General features: G+C 45.1%; 1 protein-coding gene across 3 annotated transcripts in view; it reads left to right on the forward strand.

Moving 5' to 3' along the window:
• The window catches only part of CLASRP (CLK4 associating serine/arginine rich protein), a 664783-nt gene that overhangs the window by 325247 nt on the left and 316518 nt on the right, over positions 1–23018 (forward strand). For all 3 annotated transcript variants that reach the window (XM_069207696.1, XM_069207697.1, XM_069207699.1), the window contains 2 exons: positions 7191–7232; positions 10980–11210. In XM_069207696.1, coding sequence (XP_069063797.1) covers positions 7191–7232; positions 10980–11210 — 273 coding nt within the window. The remainder of the gene's footprint in view (positions 1–7190; positions 7233–10979; positions 11211–23018) is intronic.

Here is a 23018-nt window from a genome sequence, read left to right on the forward strand (position 1 = left end):
CATCAGGAGACACAGTTCCCTGCAGTCTAGGAGCAGTCAAGGATGCGATGAGATGTCCATGTTTCTGAGAGTAGGTGCTGCACAGTTGGTGCCCAGTGCTACTCATGCTGTCCTGGGGTGGGGGTAGGGGTGAGAGGGGGGTATGAGGGAAGTGGGTCATGAAGCGCATTGTTTCCTTACCCTGCCCCCTGAAATGCAGCCTAAATCAGGGGTGACCTCAGCAGTGTAGGAAAGTGCCATCTTTCTAGCATAGTTACCCCCACTTTTTGCCTGATGTCAGTGGGTTTAGACTGTAGTTCACTGGAATCCTGCTAATCAGGACCCCAGTAACTGTGCTCTCTCCTCTAAATTTGGTTGCTGGCAAACTTTTTACACCCACAGTTGGCATACTGGTGCACCCATTTAAGTCCCTAGTATATGGTATATAGGTACCCAGCCTATGGTACACCAGGGGTCTCCCATGGGCTCCAGCATGTATTATGCCACCCATGGGAGCCCATGCAATCTATGTCTGCAGACCCGCCATTGCAGGCTCAGGCCAGGGAGGCAGCACAAAGGATTTTCTGCTAAGAGGTGTGATTATCTCTCCCTGTGTATTAGGTGTCTAAGGGTTGAGGTGGGATGGCCCCTGAGCACTGCCAGATTGCTTTGAAGGGCACATTTGGTGCCTTCCTTGCATAATCCAGTTTGCACCAGTTCAGAAACCCCTGGCTCCCGCTCTGGTGCAAAACTACACAAAGGACAGGGGAGTAACCACTCCCCTGTCCAGCTTCTCCCCTATGGAGGTACACAGATGTCTGCCAGGTGGCCCCTTGATTCTGCCATCTTGGAAACGATGGGCAGAGGCCTCTGGGAGCATCTGACTGGTTAGGCCAAGTAGATGACTTCCCTGACTCCCTCTGATAGGTGGGTCACTTCAGAGAGTGACCAACCCCCTTTTAGGGTTACTTAAGGGCTTCCCCGTGGGTGGGTCCCCAGATTCGTCGATCAAGACTCTCCAAGGGACTCTCTGCAAGACATCTTCTGCTCATGGCCTCTGGAACCACTGCCGGTTTGCTTCTGGCAGGAAGGCTCCCACTGTAACGTTGTTTTTCAGGATCCTGCAAGAGTTCTGCAACATCCAAGGCTGGGCATCCTTCAGGGTCACAAGGACTGTTTCCACCTGGAAGCATGAAGGAATCTCACTTGGAGTGAAGGAGTCACTCTCTGCAACCACAGGCACCTCAAGGCATAATTGACTGATTGGTGGGGTCTGCTGTCTCTGGACAACGGAAGATCCTGCTTCACAGGTAGTCTATGGCCTCCTCTGGGTCCTGCTTGTCTTCCGTTGAAGTTGGGAGACTGTTAGGACCACTCTTAGTGACTCTTAGTCTTAGTGACTGTAGGAAGTTGGCTCTGTATGTGCTATTTCAAAGTAAGGAATAGCATGCACAGAGTCCAAGGGTTCCCCTTAGAGGTAAAATAGTGGTAAAAAGAGATAATACTAATGCTCTATTTTGTGGTAGTGTGGTCGAGCAGTAGGCTTATCCAAGGAGTAGTGTTAAGCATTTGTTGTACATACACATAGACAATAAATGAGGTACACACACTCAGAGACAAATCCAGCCAATAGGTTTTTGTATAGAAAAATATCTTTTCTTAGTTTATTTTAAGAACCACAGGTTCAAATTCTACATGTAATATCTCATTCGAAAGGTATTGCAGGTAAGTACTTTAGGAACTTCAAATCATAAAAATTGCATGTATACTTTTCAAGTTATTGACAAATAGCTGTTTTAAAAGTGGACACTTAGTGCAATTTTCACAGTTCCTGGGGGAGGTAAGTTTTTGTTAGTTTTACCAGGTAAGTAAGACACTTACAGGGTTCAGTTCTTGGTCCAAGGTAGCCCACCGTTGGGGGTTCAGAGCAACCCCAAAGTCACCACACCAGCAGCTCAGGGCCGGTCAGGTGCAGAGTTCAAAGTGGTGCCCAAAACACATAGGCTAGAATGGAGAGAAGGGGGTGCCCCGGTTCCGGTCTGCTTGCAGGTAAGTACCCGCGTCTTCGGAGGGCAGACCAGGGGGGTTTTGTAGGGCACCGGGGGGGACACAAGCCCACACAGAAATTTCACCCTCAGCAGCGCGGGGGCGGCCGGGTGCAGTGTAGAAACAAGCGTCGGGTTCGCAATGTCAGTCTATGAGAGATCTCGGGATCTCTTCAGCGCTGCAGGCAGGCAAGGGGGGGGTTCCTCGGGGAAACCTCCACTTGGACAAGGGAGAGGGACTCCTGGGGGTCACTTCTCCAGTGAAAGTCCGGTCCTTCAGGTCCTGGGGGCTGCGGGTGCAGGGTCTCTCCCAGGCGTCGGGACTTTAGGTTCAAAGAGTCGCGGTCAGGGGAAGCCTCGGGATTCCCTCTGCAGGCGGCGCTGTGGGGGCTCAGGGGGGACAGGTTTTGGTACTCACAGTATCAGAGTAGTCCTGGGGTCCCTCCTGAGGTGTCGGATCTCCACCAGCCGAGTCGGGGTCGCCGGGTGCAGTGTTGCAAGTCTCACGCTTCTTGCGGTGAGCTTGCAGGGTTCTTTCAAGGCTGCTGGAAACAAAGTTGCAGCCTTTCTTGGAGCAGGTCCGCTGTCCTCGGGAGTTTCTTGTCTTTTCGAAGCAGGGGCAGTCCTCAGAGGATGTCGAGGTCGCTGGTCCCTTTGGAAGGCGTCGCTGGAGCAGGATCTTTGGAAGGCAGGAGACAGGCCGGTGAGTTTCTGGAGCCAAGGCAGTAATCGTCTTCGGGTCTTCCTCTGCAGGGGTTTTCAGCTAGGCAGTCCTTCTTCTTGTAGTTGCAGGAATCTAATTTTCTAGGGTTCAGGGTAGCCCTTAAATACTAAATTTAAGGGCGTGTTTAGGTCTGGGGGGTTAGTAGCCAATGGCTACTAGCCCTGAGGGTGGGTACACCCTCTTTGTGCCTCCTCCCAAGGGGAGGGGGTCACAATCCTAACCCTATTGGGGGAATCCTCCATCTGCAAGATGGAGGATTTCTAAAAGTTAGAGTGACTTCAGCTCAGGACACCTTAGGGGCTGTCCTGACTGGCCAGTGACTCCTCCTTGTTTTTCTCATTATTTTCTCCGGCCTTGCCGCCAAAAGTGGGGCCTGGCCGGAGGGGGCGGGCAACTCCACTAGCTGGAGTGTCCTGCGGGGTTGGCACAAAGGAGGTGAGCCTTTGAGGCTCACCGCCAGGTGTGACAATTCCTGCCTGTGGGAGGTGTTAGCATCTCCACCCAGTGCAGGCTTTGTTACTGGCCTCAGAGTGACAAAGGCACTCTCCCCATGGGGCCAGCAACATGTCTCGGTTTGTGGCAGGCTGCTAAAACTAGTCAGCCTACACAGATAGTCGGTTAAGTTTCAGGGGGCACCTCTAAGGTGCCCTCTGGGGTGTATTTTACAATAAAATGTACACTGGCATCAGTGTGCATTTATTGTGCTGAGAAGTTTGATACCAAACTTCCCAGTTTTCAGTGTAGCCATTATGGTGCTGTGGAGTTCGTGTTTGACAAACTCCCAGACCATATACTCTTATGGCTACCCTGCACTTACAATGTCTAAGGTTTTGTTTAGACACTGTAGGGGTACCATGCTCATGCACTGGTACCCTCACCTATGGTATAGTGCACCCTGCCTTAGGGCTGTAAGGCCTGCTAGAGGGGTGTCTTACCTATACTGCATAGGCAGTGAGAGGCTGGCATGGCACCCTGAGGGGAGTGCCATGTCGACTTACTCGTTTTGTCCTCACTAGCACACACAAGCTGGCAAGCAGTGTGTCTGTGCTGAGTGAGAGGTCTCCAGGGTGGCATAAGACATGCTGCAGCCCTTAGAGACCTTCCTTGGCATCAGGGCCCTTGGTACTAGAAGTACCAGTTACAAGGGACTTATCTGGATGCCAGGGTCTGCCAATTGTGGATACAAAAGTACAGGTTAGGGAAAGAACACTGGTGCTGGGGCCTGGTTAGCAGGCCTCAGCACACTTTCAATTGTAAACATAGCATCAGCAAAGGCAAAAAGTCAGGGGGCAACCATGCCAAGGAGGCATTTCCTTACAGTGACTCTTGCCACTGGACTGGAACCCCTGTGCACTGCAACTGTTGCATTTGCCCAGGCTTGTTGACTCTTCCTCCGGGAGATCTTCTGCCTCCAAGAACCCCCAGCACTCTGCAAACCGAAGATTAGCTCCTGACCTGCAGCTCCTGCGACGTGGGACTTTGCTGGGGTGGTAAGGCCTCTTGTGACTCTCTCTCACCTGTGGGTCAATTGTGGGGGCTCCATCGACTTCTGTTGGCCTTCCTGTGTGTTGAGGGCCAGCTCTGACTCCCTCTTCTCCCCCCCCCCCCCCCCACCCCTGTGTAGAGTCTCCTGAACCTTGCTGGTCTCCACAACTTTGCAAACTTCTCTTCCGCTCCTATTGGCACTTACCAGTGCTAGTTGGTGACCTAACTGGTTGCTGACTCTCCTGCAATCCAGTGATTGTCGATGGATAGCTCGTAGAGGACTCCTGAGATCTTCGACTCCTGGACCCCACAGTTGGACTTCTTCTTGCACCGACTTGCAGGAACTTCATCTTCAGGAGTGTGGATATTGCCGCCTGGGCACCTCCTTGGCTGCCCTCTTCCTTTGCAGGTCCGCCAAGTCTGGAATTCGTCCTTGGGTTCGACGGGCCTGGTTGCAGTACCAGCTGGACAATCTGAGGCATCCACAGTTTTCAGAGAGAGTCCCTTCTCCCTCTGTATCTGGATCCCTGGTGTAGATACCCCTGTCTTCTGGGTATCCTGGGGTAGAGGCACTCGCTATCCATCCTCTTGTCTGTTGGGTTCCTAGGGGCCGCTGGGAAGGGTGCTGAATTCACCAAACTACAATCACTACACTCTGTTAGCCTACGAGACAAATTGGTGGGGAACTGACTTACATTTGGTTTCTGGGGTCAACTACTGTATTTACTCCGGTTTTCCTAACTGCCCTAGCCCCTTGATAACCAATACGCTTACCTTGGCTGAACTCACTGTCTTACTTTCCAATTTTTTTTTAATGTAGTTTGGTCCTCCCCTAGGGCCCTATTTCTATTCTATTCTATTTTTGCTGGTTATTGCATGTAATAGCTCCAAAGGAAGACATACCAATATCAGTGCAGTACTAGTGCTGTGATAAAGTATCCTTTATTTTTGCAGCAATTGTTTGGTTCTTTCTTGTGACTAAGTTATTGTCTGGCTACTGTGGTATTGTAAGTGCTTTACATTCCTCCTAGACAAGCTATAGATGCTCACCTCAGCTACTCCTAGAGAGCTTTCGCTCTCTGGACACCTATTCACTTTCACTAAGGCATGCCTGGACTCAGTGTAGGGGCCATGCCATAGGTGTACACCATAAACGGATCCAGCCTCCTACAACGAAGCATGGAGTAAAGAGCTCCCTTTCTCTATCGGAAGAGGTACAGATGCTGTGGGACTGAGCCATCATCCATGAGGTGGGCATTGCAGTAGAAAATCTTCCAGGATGCCAAATTGGCCAGATTGTTGCAGCCGGTCATGGCTTTTCAGATTACCATGAATGAAAACACCCCCAGGACCAAGCAGAATAAATCTTTCAAAAGTGGGGCCAACCAAACATGGACCTATTTGCCACCCCGGAGAGCAAGAAATGCTGGTATTACTGCATCAGGTTGTGGCCTAATGCTTGCTTTACCTCAGCAAGGAGAGTTGGAGAAATGCAAGCATCTGATATAAAGGAGCCATACCTTTTGCTTTTCCAGAGGCAAGGTGATTTTACTCACCAACCCATGATTTTGCTAAAAGTCCCTTCAGACTTTCACTTAAATAAACCTTTTTGTTCCCTGATCCATCCACTTCAGCAGAGAGATTTTTGCGCTCACTGGATGTCCACAGGTGTGTCAGGTTCTAAATGGACAAAACGAAGGACTTGCTCACTTCAGATCAATTTACCTAATTCAACCATCTAGGAAGTGACGGCCCGATGTCCAATCAAGGCATCACACGTTAGTGGTTTGTCTGCTTCACCTTCTGTCACACCAAGGTAAATCATCCACTTCATGGTTGGGGGAGGGTACTCTTCATCAGAAGCATGGCAACATCATCTTCACTGTATGCTGAAGTATTTCTAAAAGACATTTAGCGTGAAAACATGTGGAAAAGCAGAAATACCTTCACCAAGCATTACTGCCAGAAAGGGGATTGCAGCAGCGACTCAAAACTGGGACTACCAGTTCTATGCCATCTGTTTCAATAAGATGAGCCTGCTTCCCGCACTATTCAAATGTTAGGTAAAAATTGCTATATCTATTAAAGCCTGTGACTATATGAAACATCTACTTCTGGAAAAGTTAACTACTTACCTGTAAAACCAGTTATCCAGTGTTGGTATCTTTCATATATTCTCAGACGATCCTCCCCGATCAGAGGTTCACAGCTATGATGTGCACTTGTCACACTTTTGCAATGAAATCTGAACTGTGGTGACCTCTAGGGGTAGTAGGAGAGCTTAGCACTTCACCTCAGTATCTGAAGTTCAGGTTGTTACAAATTAGTGTGATGTCCTACTAAACAAGCAGTGGTATTGAGGCCTATGGCCATTTTAATACTGTGTACTGCTATTTAATTTTACCGGGGATTCCCAGAAAGATGACTGGGAATGATTCTCACATTTGTATATTTGAAAGATACCAACACTGAAGACCTGAAGTTAAGTAATTGATTTCTTCGTTACACTTTTTGTCTCCTCAAATACTTGTTTTATTTAATTAATTTCTCATTGTTACTTTCCTATAGGTTTTTCTTTGATCTGACTCCCTGGAGTTTTTTGTTTACTTTGTGCCATGTTCTAATACTGCCCCTGCTGCTGACCGCATAGGTTTCCCACTAAGCAGACTATGTTCAGGAACTGAAGGCGACAATATCAGGAACAAAAGAAAGAGAGCACCTCTGTTTTCATTTTAAACATAAAATGTCTTATTTTATTTATGAATTTCCTTTTACTGTCATTATTCTCTAGCCTTGTTAATTGGAGCCAGCGTCCTGACCTTCAACTGTGTGGAATGGAGTTGTAGCCTTTCTTCCTGGGGGTTTCTTGGGGGTTTGAAAGCCATCGATTCTTGAGTTATAGAATGCATAATGATCATGCTGGGAAGCCTTTATCTAATGTTTTTATTTGTCAACAGTTATGCCAGAAGAGATAGTCCAACGTATGATCCCTACAAACGGTGAGTCCCTCCATTTCAAGATGTCTCCAGAAAGTTATTTTATAAATTACCTTTGACACAACCCCTATTTGTGGTATGTGTATTTCTAGCTACACGTGCTGTACTTTCTCCTGTCATCTAGTGTTGAGTTCGGACCTGTGCAAGTTGTTTTTCTTCGAAGAAGGCTTGAGTAACTAGGTATAACGACTCTACCCATTACTGGTAATGTGCATGGGTATCAACTCCATTGTTAGACTTTTTTTTTTTCTCCGCAGTGGTTTAGCCATGTTCCTTTGAGCGCCGGTTCCTTTCGTACTCGTCAGATGAAAAAAAACATAAATCTCAGCATCAGATCCGAGCATTGGGTTGTCTTTGCTTCAGTTCCATGGTCAAACAACTTTGATGCCCTGCACCTGGCTCTGTCCATTCCTCAGCAGCAGAGATTGCACACATAATGGAAAGGACTCCATTAAGATACTGCCCAAAATGCCAAGCAAAGTACCTGAGGGCAGACATCCATCAGGTATGTATCCTCTGACCGTCTCTAGACAATCAGGAGGCCTCCTTGGCATGCCTTGCCTTCACGAACAAGAAAACTCTCAGATACTGTTGGTTCTGTTGCATCGCTTCGGTGTCCATGGCGCACCACCGATCAAGAACTCTGGTTCCGATGTAGAAATGTATGAGCCTCCACCTGCACAGTGTGCGCTTCCGAAGAACTCTGAAGTGAGTACCAACCTCTCACCGCTCAACACCACTTGAAAGCCAATCATAGTTCTCAAGGGAGTGGAGCATGGGGCTCGCAGTCCAGTTATGAGGCCTTTGGTCCTCTCCTGCCAAAAGGCCATGGTCTGCACGACTTGCCAAGTCTGAGCCAACGCACGCACAACTCTTGGCCTCAAAACCTACAGGTATCCTTCTTTGCAGAAATGCCTGGCTGCATGTTTCTGGTTTTAAAACAGAAGTACAGCAGCACTGGTCAGCTTGCCTTTTGATGGTGAGCAACTGTTCTGCCTGCATGTGGACCAGATGCTGGAAAAAATAAAGCAGGGTACTGAGACAGCAAACGTCTGTGTGCCTTACAGACCCCATGTGCCCATGGTTCCTTTAACCATACACAATATCGTAGAGGGACTAAAACCATGACCCGGGTCATCCCCTTCCTTTCACTGGCAACAACAGAAGCGAACACCCTCTCGGGGGTTACTACAGGGAAGGATATAAAGATTTCAGTGGCAGAGTCAAGGGCAAGGGCACAGCCCCTAAAAGGGCTGCACAGCCCAAACAGTGACTCCCTTACACCACTGCCCCCAAACATCACTCGCCCTGCACACACACACACACACACACACACACACACACGCACACACTTCCGGGAACATCAGCATTTGCTGCAAGAGGATATGGCATGCACTACTCAGCAAAGGGTCTATAGAACCTGTGCTGCCACAACACTGTGGGAAGGGAGTATTCTTCTCGTTATTCCTTATTCCAAAAAAGGATGGGACACTAAAACCCATTCTCGACCTCTGGGCCCTCTACAAGTACATTCTGGCAGAACACTTCTACATGGTGGCACACCAGTATGTCATTCTTCTACTACAGCAAGGTGATCTGACCACCCTCGACCTGACGGACACCTACTTCCACATCCCCTTTCACCATGCTTATCGCTGGTTCCTCTGGTTTGTGGTAAGTGGTCAGCATTATCAGTTCAAAGTGCTGCCCTTCAAAGTGACCCCCACCTCCCTGGGCGTTTACAAAGTATCTTGCCGTGAAGGCCGCTCACATTAGAAGGAGCAGCATCCACGTCTTCCCTTACCTAGACGATTGGCTGAGCTGAGCTCAATGGAATAGCAATGCCTAGTGCACACCCACGGTACAATACATCTCTTCTACAGCCTAGTTTTTAACAGCAGTACAACTAGAATAGGTCTCTACCAGATATTTTCTTACCGAAGGTAAGTAACGTCTGCATCACGCACAAGATCTAAACATCATTTCCATTATTCACTTTCCCTTGCTACATATTGTTTTTCCTCTTAAGTGGTTCTGCAGGCCTTCTTAGGGAAAGAAAACATCCACACTTATGGAGATATGCTATGGAAAAATGCTCTGGGTTTCCTGCACATGGGGGAAACTATTTACTGTTTATGCCTTCAATGGAGATTACCCTAAAAGAGAACTGGGATTACAGGTAAGAAACCATTCCTTCCTTCCTAAAATATTATCTAGTTCCCATCTTAATCAAAGTACAAAACTGGCAGTCTTCTGCTCACATTCACAGTCAATGGCAGAATGAGCTGTTCTTACTTTAGATGTCAGAGTGCTTATGAATTAGTGACAGGACTAATCTCTCCTGAAACACAAAACGGTTCTTTGTTTATTTCCCCAAACCTTGGTCATGCTCTGGTCAAAGAAGGAATAGCACATTGAATGGTCATATGTATACAAACCTGTTATGTCAAAGCAAAACAACCTTTGCAAATCCCTCACAGACCCCACTCAGGCAGTAGAAAATGAGTTACTATGGCTAGCTTAGGTAATATTCCTATAGTTGACTTCTGTAAAGCAGCTAATTGGCCTTCTCCCAGCACTTTTATTAAACATTACTGTGTGGATGTTTTAGCCCGCCAGCAAGCTAGAGTTTGCCAGGCTTTTTTAGGAACACTTTTCCAGTCCTCTGCAACGTCCGAAAGGCTAGCCAACTCATTAAGGGAGGGCTGCTTTACTGTCAATGCACAGTATGTGAATATATAGCTACGCATGCGACATACCGAAAATGTTACCCTGTAAGCATCTGTTTACGGCATGTAGTGCATGATTCACATGCAACTACTCTCCTCCCCAGAGGCCCTTCGATATTAGACATTTTTTTTTCCTTTACCATTCTTTCCTACGGTCATCTTTGCTGTGTCTCTATTCCCAATCTACATAATCGCCCTTTGGGCAGAAAAAACAATATTAGCAATGGAGCTGATGTCCATGGGCATTACCAGTAATGGGTCGAGGCACTATACTGCGTGACTTGAAAGACTTCTTTAAAAAAAAATTAAAAAAAATTGCACATTTCCAAACCCAACACTAGATGGCAGGAGGATGCACATCATGTGAATCTACAGCACTACATGCCACAACACATGGTAAGTAAAATTTTCCTATCCTGGTAACATGTTTTTGTAGGCATTTACTGGCCACAACCCATTCTTTTTGATAATCGACAGTTACATTAAAACTTTTTTTTGCTTTTTAATGCAGCATCCAATCCAGATAATAAAAATATGAATACAAACTTTTTTTAATGCAAAAACACAATTTTACTATGAATTGTTAACGCCAAGTTTGATTAATTTTGAATAATATGTATTTAGAGGTCAGTATTTATAGTGTGCTAATAGTTTGTAATCAAAATCCAGAAAGACACAACCACAATGTAATGCCCTTAATTGGAGGCAAGAAAGAAGCTAACATTACAAGTGGTACCTTGCAAAACAGGTCATAAGCAAGTATTTCTCAAGGATTTCTCAAGGTGGCATGTTTATGTCTATTCTGTCTACAAAATGCTTGTCAGTCCTGAGGTAGAGTTCATAGTCGTCAGGCAAACAAAAAAGCCTGTGATTAATTAAAAATGCTCTGAGTGACATATTGGCTTCCTTGCAGCTTATGCTCTTGTGTAAATCTCTGTTAACCTAATCAAAATGAACTTTTGGTAAAATATCACTAAGATCTTAGAAAATCTTGACTTAGTTTTGTTTTCTTCCTGGCTAGGTCCCAGTCAGAATCCAGCTCTGAATCCAGAACACGTTCCCATTCACCAACCCCAGGCAGAGAGGAGAAAATCACCTTCATCACTAGCTACGGAGGTAGTGATGAAGAAGCTGCAGCAGCCGCAGCTTCCTTAGCTGCCGGAGGAGTCCTGGTGAAGCCTCCTGCTTCTGTCAAACGCACTACACTAACGCAGCAGGGCGGAGCTGCAGCAGGTCATAACACCTCCTCCCGGTCGGTAATTTTCAAATTTTTTAATTTTTCAAACAGTAGTTAAAAAAAAAAAAAAAAAGCAGAGTAGCCTCTTGGTCACTTCTTAAGGCTTATAGGTTTGCAAGGTCAAGTGAGAAAGAAGTAGGAAGAATGCTTTTAAGCAGCACTGAGAACCACCTTGTCTGAACTGATGTGCACTCGCATACCTTATAGTATTCATGTTGCATCCTCAGCAAAGCTTTTTGTGGATTAAATTCATCCCCACGCCTTTTGTGCCTAGAACTGTGTGGCTATCTTCAGTATGCTGCTTTGAATTCCTATCTTAAACTTTGTATGCTTTCAAATGCAGATGTCTCAATTTGATTGACCTGTACATTTGAGACACTGTCCATATTCACTGAACAAACTGATGATTGGAGACTATTTATTGCTTTTTGTATGCAAGAGAAGAGGGTGAGAAGAAAGATCATTGCAGTTTGAAAACATAGGCAAAAGGATATATGCAGGTTTTTTTTTTCAACTCCCCTTTCTGCCACTATTGTCCAAAGTTCAGTTCTGTACTACTGTTTGCTCTTCATGGAATGATTGCTGCCAATTTTTAGTCTGTCCAATGTATAAATATTTAGCATGTCCTGAATACAGACTTTCAGCTTATCTCCAAAAACTCCAAAATTAGAATAATTGAGACAAATATTAATAATGTTTCCAGAGCAAAATGATATGTAGTATGGTGAGAAAGCAGCAATTACAATTTTTGTTTTAATCCAATCAGTCTATTGGTGCATCGTTAGTAGAGTTGCTGCTTTTAATATATAGGAGTGAGTTACGAAGCTACACTGTGTTACTCTGCTTTGAGGAAACAGACTGCAGAAGGAGAGCTTTTGCCTTCATCTCATTCACAGGAGGTTGCTTTACCTGCATGCCACCACCAGTTTCTCTTCCTGCCTAGTTTGCATAGCCAGCCTACAAATGCCTCGCTGGTTACCCAGCAGACCACTGTTTTATTCCAGATTTGGTTGACAGCTAGCAGCAAGCAGACTGCAGATCAGAGGTAGGGCGACTACCTGGGTGAGGACTGGAGCCAGCATCCCGAGCCTAAGTTGGTGAGTGAGAAAGCCGTCCTGGTGCATCTTGGTACAAGCAATCTGGTGGTTTGGCAGAGACGGAGGCAGGGGTGTCTATTACTGCTGTGTTAGTGCACTACACAGGACTCTAAAGGGCATTGGTGCCTCCGATCCTTCTTCTTGACCTCCCTTTTAACTATGAACAAGTACCTAAGTGGACGATTTAAGGTTTGTTTGTAAAGGTTGGAAACCTGCAAAAGCTAACTTGAGTTGATTCTGTATAGGGCTACAACTGTGATTCCACCAGGCCTGTAGGCCATACATTCTATCCGAGACGTCAGGTGGGGTCAACAGTGGTTTAATTTTGCCTTGTATGCACGTCGGTCTGATATCAGGCATGTTGTGGTAAATAGGTGAAGCACACTTTTGCTGCTTCACATCGGATTCAGTCCTGCACGCAAATACCATAAGATCTGCAAGATCAAAAGCATCAACCTTGGCCAAAGTAGTACTGGCAAAAGATGGAGTCTCATCCCTGCCTCCTCTTATCAATGGGCCCAGACAATGGAAAAGTGATTTCTTTAGTTTCCAATACTAATTTGGTTTAGCCATTGTTGGGGTCTGGCTCGTTCACAAGGGAAGTCCCACATCAAAGGAGCAGCCCGTGTCCCAGATCCTGCCCTTGCCACCTCAACCTGATATACCATCACTAAACAAGATAACTGACTATTTTTAAAATGGCCATCAGCAAGGCAACATTATAGAACTGATCAGTACAGACTTAACCCAAGGAACAGCTGGTAGGCCTGGTACAGCTTTAATTCACCAAATCTCACACAGCTAACTGAGGCTGACTCAAGCAGAAACAACATCACAGTAACCCAGCTGCCGATGCAGTCTTTTGTTCTTGCCCTAGACCCAGCAGCTACAAAAACGTATGCATGCAGTCTCTCTTGGTGCTCAACCTAGAGGGCTACATAACAGCAATAATAGAGATAAGTTGTTCCATAAGGGGCAAAGAGGACCAGGCTTTGATGGACACCTGTATTTACCTCCATAGAACTTTCTTTACTACTGATGATCTGAACAGCATCCTAAAATGTTCTGCCAGAAAAAACGTATTGGAACGCTATTGCAAGGTGAATTAAACATGAACAAACAAAATCATGTGATACTTGAAGCCCCAGGTGCCCAACTGATCCTCTAACTAATGAGGACAATGGGCAGGACATTGGACATAATAGCTGGTACTTTGACCTCGCACATTAGCAGCCCAATTGGGGGATATGCAATAATTGGAATCTTACATTGACCATAGAATGGGAATTATGGAAGAGACAGTGGTGGATTTACTGAAACATGCACCACTTTAAGTGAACCGTACAACTGATAAGCAAATCTAAGCTGGGAGAAGTTCTGGAGGTTACCCTATCAATATTATCAGATTGTAAGATGAGTATAATACCCCAACAAAAATCATTAACAATAAGTCAGCTACTGACAAGTATCATAAAAACAACCATGGCATTCCTCCTAACTTAGACTCAATAGTAGGAAGCGGCCCAAGCCGACTTGACCTGATTACCATGGCAGACTGGTTCGACCTAAACAAAGGAGAGATCGCACAAGCCATATCCACTAACAAGCTTCCAATGTATGAAAAAGTGACAGAAACTCCTGGAAGAAACTGTATACTAAAGCAAGAAGAGAAGTGGATGAGCAAATCCCGCCCCTGCCTCACGTTGCTCAAAAAGAATGTCCAGGTGAACCCTTGAATATGATCCAGACGAAAAAATCTTTGAACATGATCTCTGCACTACTATGCAATAGGTTCTGCACAATGCACACCCACATATATAGAATCCATCCAGACTGGCATATAAGTTACAAGGGATGAAGCATACCAATCAGACTGATTCAAGCAACCAAAATAAATTGCCTGCACTAGAGGCCGTCCTTGGCTGGGGCAAGAAACAGTTAGATGAAAGGGGCATCAACTGGACCTTGGGAGACTGATCAGACAGTCAGGATAGATGTTCATCTCCAGGAAACCATCCTAGGTCAATATCAACTTCCTGCAAAATAAATAACTTATTACCACCACCACCAATATCATCATCTTTCAATGAAGTTACTGAACATACCAGGTTTATCATGCTTACACTAAATCACAACAAATTTCAATGAATCTGGGCTTCCCGTTCAAGGAACGCAAAAGGCAGACAACCTTAATTAATGGAACATATGAAACTTGCAAAGCCCAAAAAGGGTCACTTTTGGTGGAAAATAAAAATCAGCAGTGCAGATCAGTAGAAATCTTTAACAATTAGGAAGAAAAGGAGAACGTGATGATCTAGACCAGGATAGTTTCTAGAAAGAACAAAACTTAACATTGGCAAACTATATGGAGGAGCAGCAGAAGCTGATAATGCCCCTGGCACACTTTGAAATGCCAGATGGAACATCAGCCCCTTTACTGCAAGGTACTGCTCCAGGAGCCATCTTGAACATAATAAAAAATGATTATCTCTACCAGTCCAGAAACCCTTCTCATTGAACTAGTGTGCTATCTATAGGAGTTTTGGACCTGATCTTGAACGAAAATGGAGTGTCCACTGAGATGCTGTGGGCCAACTAGAACCTGGCATAAACAGTCTTGACCCACCATGAAACCCTAGAGTACTTGGCTGCATCAATCACTGCAGAAAAATACCATTACCCAAAGATACTAGAAAACTGTGAAAGGGGAACACAGAAATGTGAAACATTCAAAACTTGAATTGCCTATAGAGAGGTATGTGGCCCTACCCCACATTATTTAGATGATATATATAGCCCTGAAGATCAGCATTCACCAAAACAACATAGACATATAATCCTTAGACTCTAATATAATGCAGCACAGTACCTCCTTCAGCCGAGGCCACCAACGAGAACTGGTGCTCGCTGCCAGCGACTGAGCCATCGAAAAATCGGAAGCATTCTTAAATGAGTTTGAGTACTGTTTTCAGTACTTAATCAGAAAATTGCCGAAATCCAATAATAATAATATATATTTTTTTTTTTTTTAAACAACAAAGACTAGATTACCTTTATAAAATCCTTCAATATATACTGTTTCCAAGAAGCCTGTACAACAGAAAAAAAAAAACTGGATGGCTGTACTTCCTGATGTGTCCTGCACAAGCTGAACAAGGGAAGGGTGGACTAGTTATTCAAAATGAATAACAGCATATAATATCTAATGTTAAAAATAGACGATCTGTTATTCAATTTCTTAACTGTATACGTCCTTCCAGGCAGTGACTACCAGAAGTTCTCTGTTAAATGAATTAGAATTAACCTCAATTAAGACAAGACAAAACTAATAGTACGGAGAAGAAGAAAAAAGGAGAACCATAACTAACTTAATATTGGGCTCTGGTAATTTTAATCCTAGACCACATCCTATGATGCAGAAGCACGAGCTATGCAACAGGGAATCCTTATATGACATTGAGATGTTTGTACCGAATAATTTCAGGAGCACAAGCAAGGTCAAAATGTAATCACATTATAGGCTGTGTGCACCTTCCAGACTCTAAACTGACAAACTGCATCGGACTTGCCAGCAAAGAAAACCTCTATGGCTGACAGTCATGCAAGTCTAATTGATAGTATGAATCTTGAGATGTACTACCGTGCTGCTGAAATGATCACTGAAAGAGAATCGAAAGCAACCACAACTCACTAATTGCCAAATTCCTTCTGCACAGCTTAAATCTTGCTTGTCTAAAACTTCTGCCAATTTGAAAATTGAACCCAACCGAAAAAATCTTAGATGTAAACCTAAGCTTAGTGAGCCAAGCAGTCCTTAAATGCGAGCACTGAAAATATAAATACCAGGAATATTAAAAATGAAGGTGGCATCCAATAAAGATGCATTTTATACTTTTGAGGCTCTATTAAAACTACCTCCTCCAATTCTTAGACTATGCATCAAAAACATCTACAAACACATTGGTGACCTACAGTGAGTGGTTTAATGACGAATGCCTGAAGCACAAATTGACCTAATGATTACACAAAAAAAAAAAAGGGTACTTGAGCCCATTGAGAGAAGAGACTCTCAAAAGCCTAAGACAAGATTATGAAAGGCTAGTCAGACTCAAAAAGACATGTCTCCTACATATAAGATGGGAGGTGCATCAAACTTCTCTCTAATCAAAGAACTCCAGAAAAGCTTTGGAACTGATTAGATGGGTATGTGAGGGTCCCTCGCCAAACTTGGAGGTGGTAGATATGTCAGCAGAATGAAACTAGCACTTCTCAGCCTTCTTAAAAAAATTAAAAAAAAAGCTAGCCCAACAGCTCTGATTCGATTGTCAAGGAGTTTCTATAACACACACCACATGCAACTGCTGAGATCAGACAAGATCCCAGTACCTGAATTTACAGTCGAGTTTACAGAAGCCATAAACGGCCTAATACTGTTAACTGCAGTAGTTCTTGATGGAATTCCACTAACATTTTCTGCAGCAAATGTAATACTTTGGGATCCTATCCTGAAAATAGCATTTAATACTGTTTAGGAACATGGAGAAGTTCTTTCCTCATGGAGAAATAAAATAATTTTTCTGATGGATACAACTACCTGTGGATTCCTTACCTAAAGAATTTTCCCCACGCGCCAGCCCTCGACTGAAATTTCTCTTCTAGCTTGTCCATAAAAGCAATTCTTACCTGGAAACTGTTGCCCAGTTTTCCTGCTGGACAGCATAGAGAAAAATATGGTAAATTGCTCCTCAATCTCCTCCAGGCAGAAAACATTTACTTTTAGTCTGGTTATCTGTCTGCCTCTAGGAAAGGACTGTAGACAAATCAATAAGACTTTACTTCACATGCATGAAACGTGATGTTCAAAATGTCTACTGTTTACATGGTCCTTATAGGCCTAAGAAGAGTGTTAACAGTTAACAGAACCCTCCTCTGGTCGCTATTAAAGGAGCAAGAAGTAACAAAAATTCTGCTTGCTGCTCTGTATAGAGTCCACTGGAAGAACACATCAAGAGTTGGGTGAAGGCCGAAAGGGGAATGTATGCTTGACTTCAAGATCCAAACTGCAGTCAAGCAAGGTTGTGTGCTTCCACCTGTTCTGTTCCACCTGTTCATAAATTACATCAGTAAACTTCTCCTGGAGTTGAATTTGGATATAACAGTGATGGGAGGAGAAGGAAGCTGATGCTGTCCTTCGAGCAAGAATTGAGCTGATATTGTTTACTGAGAGTGTATGAATCCTGCTGCAGCTCTAAAAATCTTACAACATAAGAAAGCAAAATGTATAGTACTGAAACCAACAAAGAATAATATTAAGTCAATGTTCCAAAATAAGGGAGCTTCCCTGTACCCCATCTAGGGCTGTGACTATTTAGGATCATGCTTTGACAGAAGATTGCCATGAGGAAAGCAATTTCAAAATGTGTGTCTGCCAAACTCCAGAATCCATCGTACTTTTTTTTTTAACCAGTGCGTTAGAAGATGGATAGAACTCACTCAAAGGCTACAGAATGAAAGTGTTGGCTGCCTGTACATGTTGGACTCCCCTCAGAGGTTTCAGAAAAGTACCAGGACAGCAAAAGTATTAAGCATTGCTTCCTGCGACGTTTGTTACGTCTTGACCTGGATACACCAATGGCGGCACATAGAGCCGTGCGGGACCTACGCAGTATAAAATCTGTGATCTCCTTCATGCACGTCTTCGAAAAAATGTGACCGTCTCTATATTTTATTTCTTGATGTTTGGAATTGTAAGGGCTGACGAAAATCTTGCCAACTGGCTCAATCTCACAAATCTTAAAAGAAATAGGCTGTGATGACTTCTGGAGGATCCAAAATCCATGAACAAATCAAGTTCTGCAATAATTAAAAGATGTTACTGGGAGCAGATCCTTATAAAATGTGGATTGTTTGCAGTTTTTGAGCATTAGTCCTGGGCATCTATGAAGCATATAGAGTCCATCAGGGTTTTCGTGGAATCCTGAAGCTCCTTCAGCATTCTGTATTTATTAATAAACACCTAGATTGAAGAAGAGATTTAAAATGCACATTAAATAGTTTGTTTAACATAAATATTTATAGTTACCCATCTCATTAGTTTAGATTGCATCTTGGCAATTGTTTCACACAAGCAAATTAAACAGCAAGGAGGAGAATACCAATTAGAGCTAGCAGAGACTAACTTTAATTACATCATTGGAGAGTACTTAGGAGGCTAGCTCAGTATATGGTGTACACCTATAAGTGAAGAACCCTGTACTGAGTCCAGGCAACCCTTGGTCATAGTGTAGGAGTTTCTAGATAACCAGAGCTTTCAAAGAGTAGCTGTGGAGAGTAGCGAAGGCTTATCCAGAGTGTGTAAAGCATCTGTAAATACCACAAATGTCAGTCAGTGATGTACACACAGGAATGAGACACCAATGTTAGAATAATAATGTATCATTTATTAGAACACACACACTAACCTAACTTTGGTATATCTCCGAACCAGAGATATGAACATTCTAAGTATATTTTTGTAACAGGTGAGTAACAGCATGGAATAACTTGGGCCCCTATGGGGCGGTGGCAAACCATATACTAAAAAAAATGGAATGTAAAAATCGCTACCAACCCAACAACCCAAACTACCAACCATGGACCCTTAGGTCTGGGGAAGTACTAAAACACCAAAGGTAAGGTGACCGGATTCCTCAGGTGCCCATGTGTAGAGTTGTAACTCCGGATCAGTGTCTATAGGATAACATGGGGAAGATGTGGTTGGAACTTTGGCGTTCTAGGACCCTTCCCTGAGGACCCCAAGGAAACCTGTTGGGACAAGGGAGGTTCAAGAGTGCCCACACCCTAGGATACCCAGGGAAGTAGACCACCCCTATACACCTGGGCTCCATGGTGTAGGTAAAGTTGTGTTGGAACCTCACGTTGAAGTCAGTGGTGGACCTCCGGTATCCAGCTGCTGTTGCAACCAGTGCGCCAGGTCGGTGGAACCCAAGCATGGATTCCTGAAGAAGAGGACGTAAGGAAAGAGGGGACAGAGTCCAGACCACCCAGGGGTGACCAGGCGGTGCATGTGTCAATGACCCCTCCCTCCCCTTCTTGGTGATTCTTTCCTGTAGGACAGTGTTTGAAGAAGTGCAGCTGTGGAGTCTGTGCAATGCTGGAAGATGCCAGGAGTCGTCCACAAGCTGTCCCACGCTGGCCGTTGAATTGCAAAGGGGGTCCGTGTTGCAGGATTATGGGGACCAGCAAGGTCCAGGAGACTCTGCCTTTGCAGGTAAGTCAGGGCCAGCCCTCTGCAAGTAGTGGAGCCAGCAGGAATCGATGGAGCCCCCAGCAGGACCCTCTGGCAGACGGCACAGGGAGTCGCAGAGAGACCTCAGCACCACAGCAAAAAAGGGATGCCCATGTCGCATGAGTTTCAGGGAGGACGTCGTCCTTGGTGCTGTGTAATGCTGGAAGCTAGGGTTTCTTGGAGCTAGGAGGTCTCTGGACTGGAGAACCAACGAGCCTTGGCAAAAACAGACATGCTGCGCAGGGGTTCCATCCAAGCAGCACCACCAAGGGACCACAGTCTTCCCAGTTGCAAAGAAGACAGGTCAGACTTCTGGAGAGCCACAGAACCACCAACTTTGTTGTAGAGCCTTGAAGAATCCGTGGGACAATGGAATACACAAACCGGTCGTCTACGTTGAGGGGTCTGCGGATGCAGGTGAGTGACACCTTCAATCCAAGGGCGATTCCTTTTTCCTTTAAGTGCAGGCAGATTCCTTGTGACTATAGAATGCACGGCCACAGAGTTTGCAGATGTCTTGCAGGACATGGAAACAAAGTTGCAGTAGGAACCCTCCGACTGGTTATAGTCTTGCGCTCAGTCCCACCGAAGACCAGCAGTGGTTCTGGTGTCTAGGTTGCAGAAGTGTCTTACAGAGAAGACTTGCAGACAGATATTTAAGTCTTGCAGACGAATCTGGGGTCCCACTCTCAGGGGAGCTCTTAAGTAACCCAGGAAGGGAGTTGGACACTTTATGCAGTGACCCACCTATCAACAGAGGTTGGGGTCAGGGACGTCACCCAGCTGGACTTATCAGTCAGATGCTCCCAGTGGCCTCTGCTCATCTTATTTCTAAGGTATCGGAATCAAGTGGTCACCTGGCAGAAATCTGTGCACCTCCCTGGGGGAGGAGCTGGACAAGGGGGGTGGTCATTCCCCCTGTCCTTTGTGTGGTTTCACACCAGAGCGTGAGCCGGGAGCTCATGCACTAGAGTAAACCAGCTTATGCAAGGAGGGCACCATATGTGCCCTTCAAAGCAGTCTGGTGGCACTCAGAGGCACCCCAACCCCAGCCCAGTAACACCTATTTCTAAGAGAGAGATGATTACACCTCCTTTACAGGATGTCCTTTGTGCTGCCCTCCCCTGCCCATGTTCAGCTCAGCAGCAGGAGGGCATAACAGTGTCTGGGGTTGGCGGCAGCACATGCTGGCATGGAGACCCTGCAAGGCTGTACAGGCAGACATGGGGTATTCCCTAGGATACCCCCAAGGTACATGGTATCATGCAACTAGCACTGGAATCGGTGTGGTTGCTTTATTCCAACATGTTTGATACCAAACATGCCTAGGTTTGGTGAAGCTATTGTGTAGTTGGACATCTTGTGTTGACCAGTGTCCACTATGTGCCTCAAGATGGCCTCCCTACACTTACAAAGTCCAGAAAATGGAGTCTGGGGTTTTTAGGGGCTCCTCTGCTCATGCAGGGATGCCCTCACACTGGGAACCTTGCTCCCTTCCCTTGGGCTGAAGGGCCTACCTTAGGGTTGACTTATAGGGTCACAGTGCAGTGACCGTGATATAAGATAAACCTTTTATCTGGGGTGAAAGGTGCATGCTCCATTTCACACAGGCTGCAATTGAAGGCTTCTAGTCACAGTTTGCAAGGGCCCCCATTAGTGGCACAATACATACTGCAGCCTATAGAGGACCCCTGGTGTACCAATACCCTGGGTACCCAAGTACCATATACTAGGGACTTACATGGGTGCACCACTATGTCAGTTGTGGATGTGTAAAAGTTACTTACCAACTACATTTACGGGAGAGAGCACTGACACCAAGATCCCAGTGTACTACAGTCTAAACACACTGACACCAGGCAAAAGGTGGGGGTAACTGTATCAGAATGGTGCTACTTTCTTACAAGTACTGCAGGATGATCTTCATTGGCGACACTTGCTTTATCATATTCAAACTATTAAGTCTTATTTAGATACACAATTCATATATGGTCTTTACACTACAAACAAAAATGTCCTGATAGTACATAATCTATTATGTTTCTTTGAGATAGGCATCTCATATACGGTCTTTGCAGTACAGACTTAATATCCAGTTAGTACTGCAGCACAGGTGACACTAAATGGCCAAAATGATGCCTTACTTTTAGTCACTCTCTCTCTATCTCTCTCTGCAGGCAAATTAAAAAATACAAATGCACACAAAAAACACACACAAAATCATTCTGTGACGGTTAACAGGATTTTTTTAAATCGTTTGAATACTATACAGATCTATTTTTTTTAAATCACTATACACATCACGTCTTCCTCTTTTGTTGTTAATAGTTCTCACATATTTTACCAATGTAAATTGAAAATCTGATAGAGACTTCTGAGCACAGATTCCTTACCTTAGAATTATATCCCAGGTCTCCGACTGGATCTGGGCATTTTTCATGAGCAAAAAACCTGATTGCTGGTAGGTGGCATTGGTTTGGCTCCGTGTGGCATCTGCACTGGAAATGACTTGTGCTATGCCTATATAGGTGCCATCCCCGCATGCTGACATCAGTTTTTTCTCTCCACGCCAGTCAGTGCATATCCGGAGAAGAGCTACCCCCAGTCATTTTTTGACTGACCTTTTTCTACCCTTTTGTCATAGATTTGTGTGACTTTGTCTCCTGGTGTGGAGGCATGTTCACAAAGAAGGCTTGCTTCAAGCCCTGTGGAGCCTGTTACCAGCAAATGTCGATGACTTATCCACTCTTTGCCTGCCTTTGGTTCCTCTAACTCGACTATGGCAGCAACACCTGAGTTGATTGTGGTGCCATGCTCCCCAAGGCCTTGCAGGAGCAGTTCCTGAAGCTCTTGGCTGGTGGGCGTGCAACGCTACGTTGGTCTTGATCCTAGTCAAAAGGAATATCTTGGGATCAGTTGCAGAGCAACTCCAAATGCTCATTATTGAAGTCCTCTAGGTAAGTCCCACAAATGGAAGAAGGCCAAGAAGTCAGAGGTTTTCAACTTCTTCCTGTCCTTTGAAGTCATTCAGCCAGATGAGTGAGTGTAAGGAAATGCCTCCTTGGCATGGTTACCCCCTGACTTTTTGCCTTTGGTGATGCTATGTTTTGAATTGAAAGTGTGCTGAGGCCTGCTAACCAGGCCCCAGCACCAGTGTTCTTTCCCTAACCTGTACTTTTGATTCCACAATTGGCACACCCTGGCATCCAGATAAGTCCCTTGTAACTGGTACCCCTGGTACCAAGGGCCCTGATGCCAGGGAAGGTCTCTAAGGGCTGCAGCATGTATTATGCCACCCTAGAGACCCCTCACTCAGCACAGACACACTGCTTACCAGCTTGTGTGTGCTAGTGAGAACAAAATGAGTAAGTCGACATGGCACTCCCCTCAGGGTGCCATGCCAGCCTCTCACTGCCTATGCAGTATAGGTAAGACACC

Source organism: Pleurodeles waltl, chromosome 9 (genome assembly GCF_031143425.1).
Source record: "Pleurodeles waltl isolate 20211129_DDA chromosome 9, aPleWal1.hap1.20221129, whole genome shotgun sequence".
NCBI lineage: Eukaryota > Metazoa > Chordata > Amphibia > Caudata > Salamandridae > Pleurodeles > Pleurodeles waltl.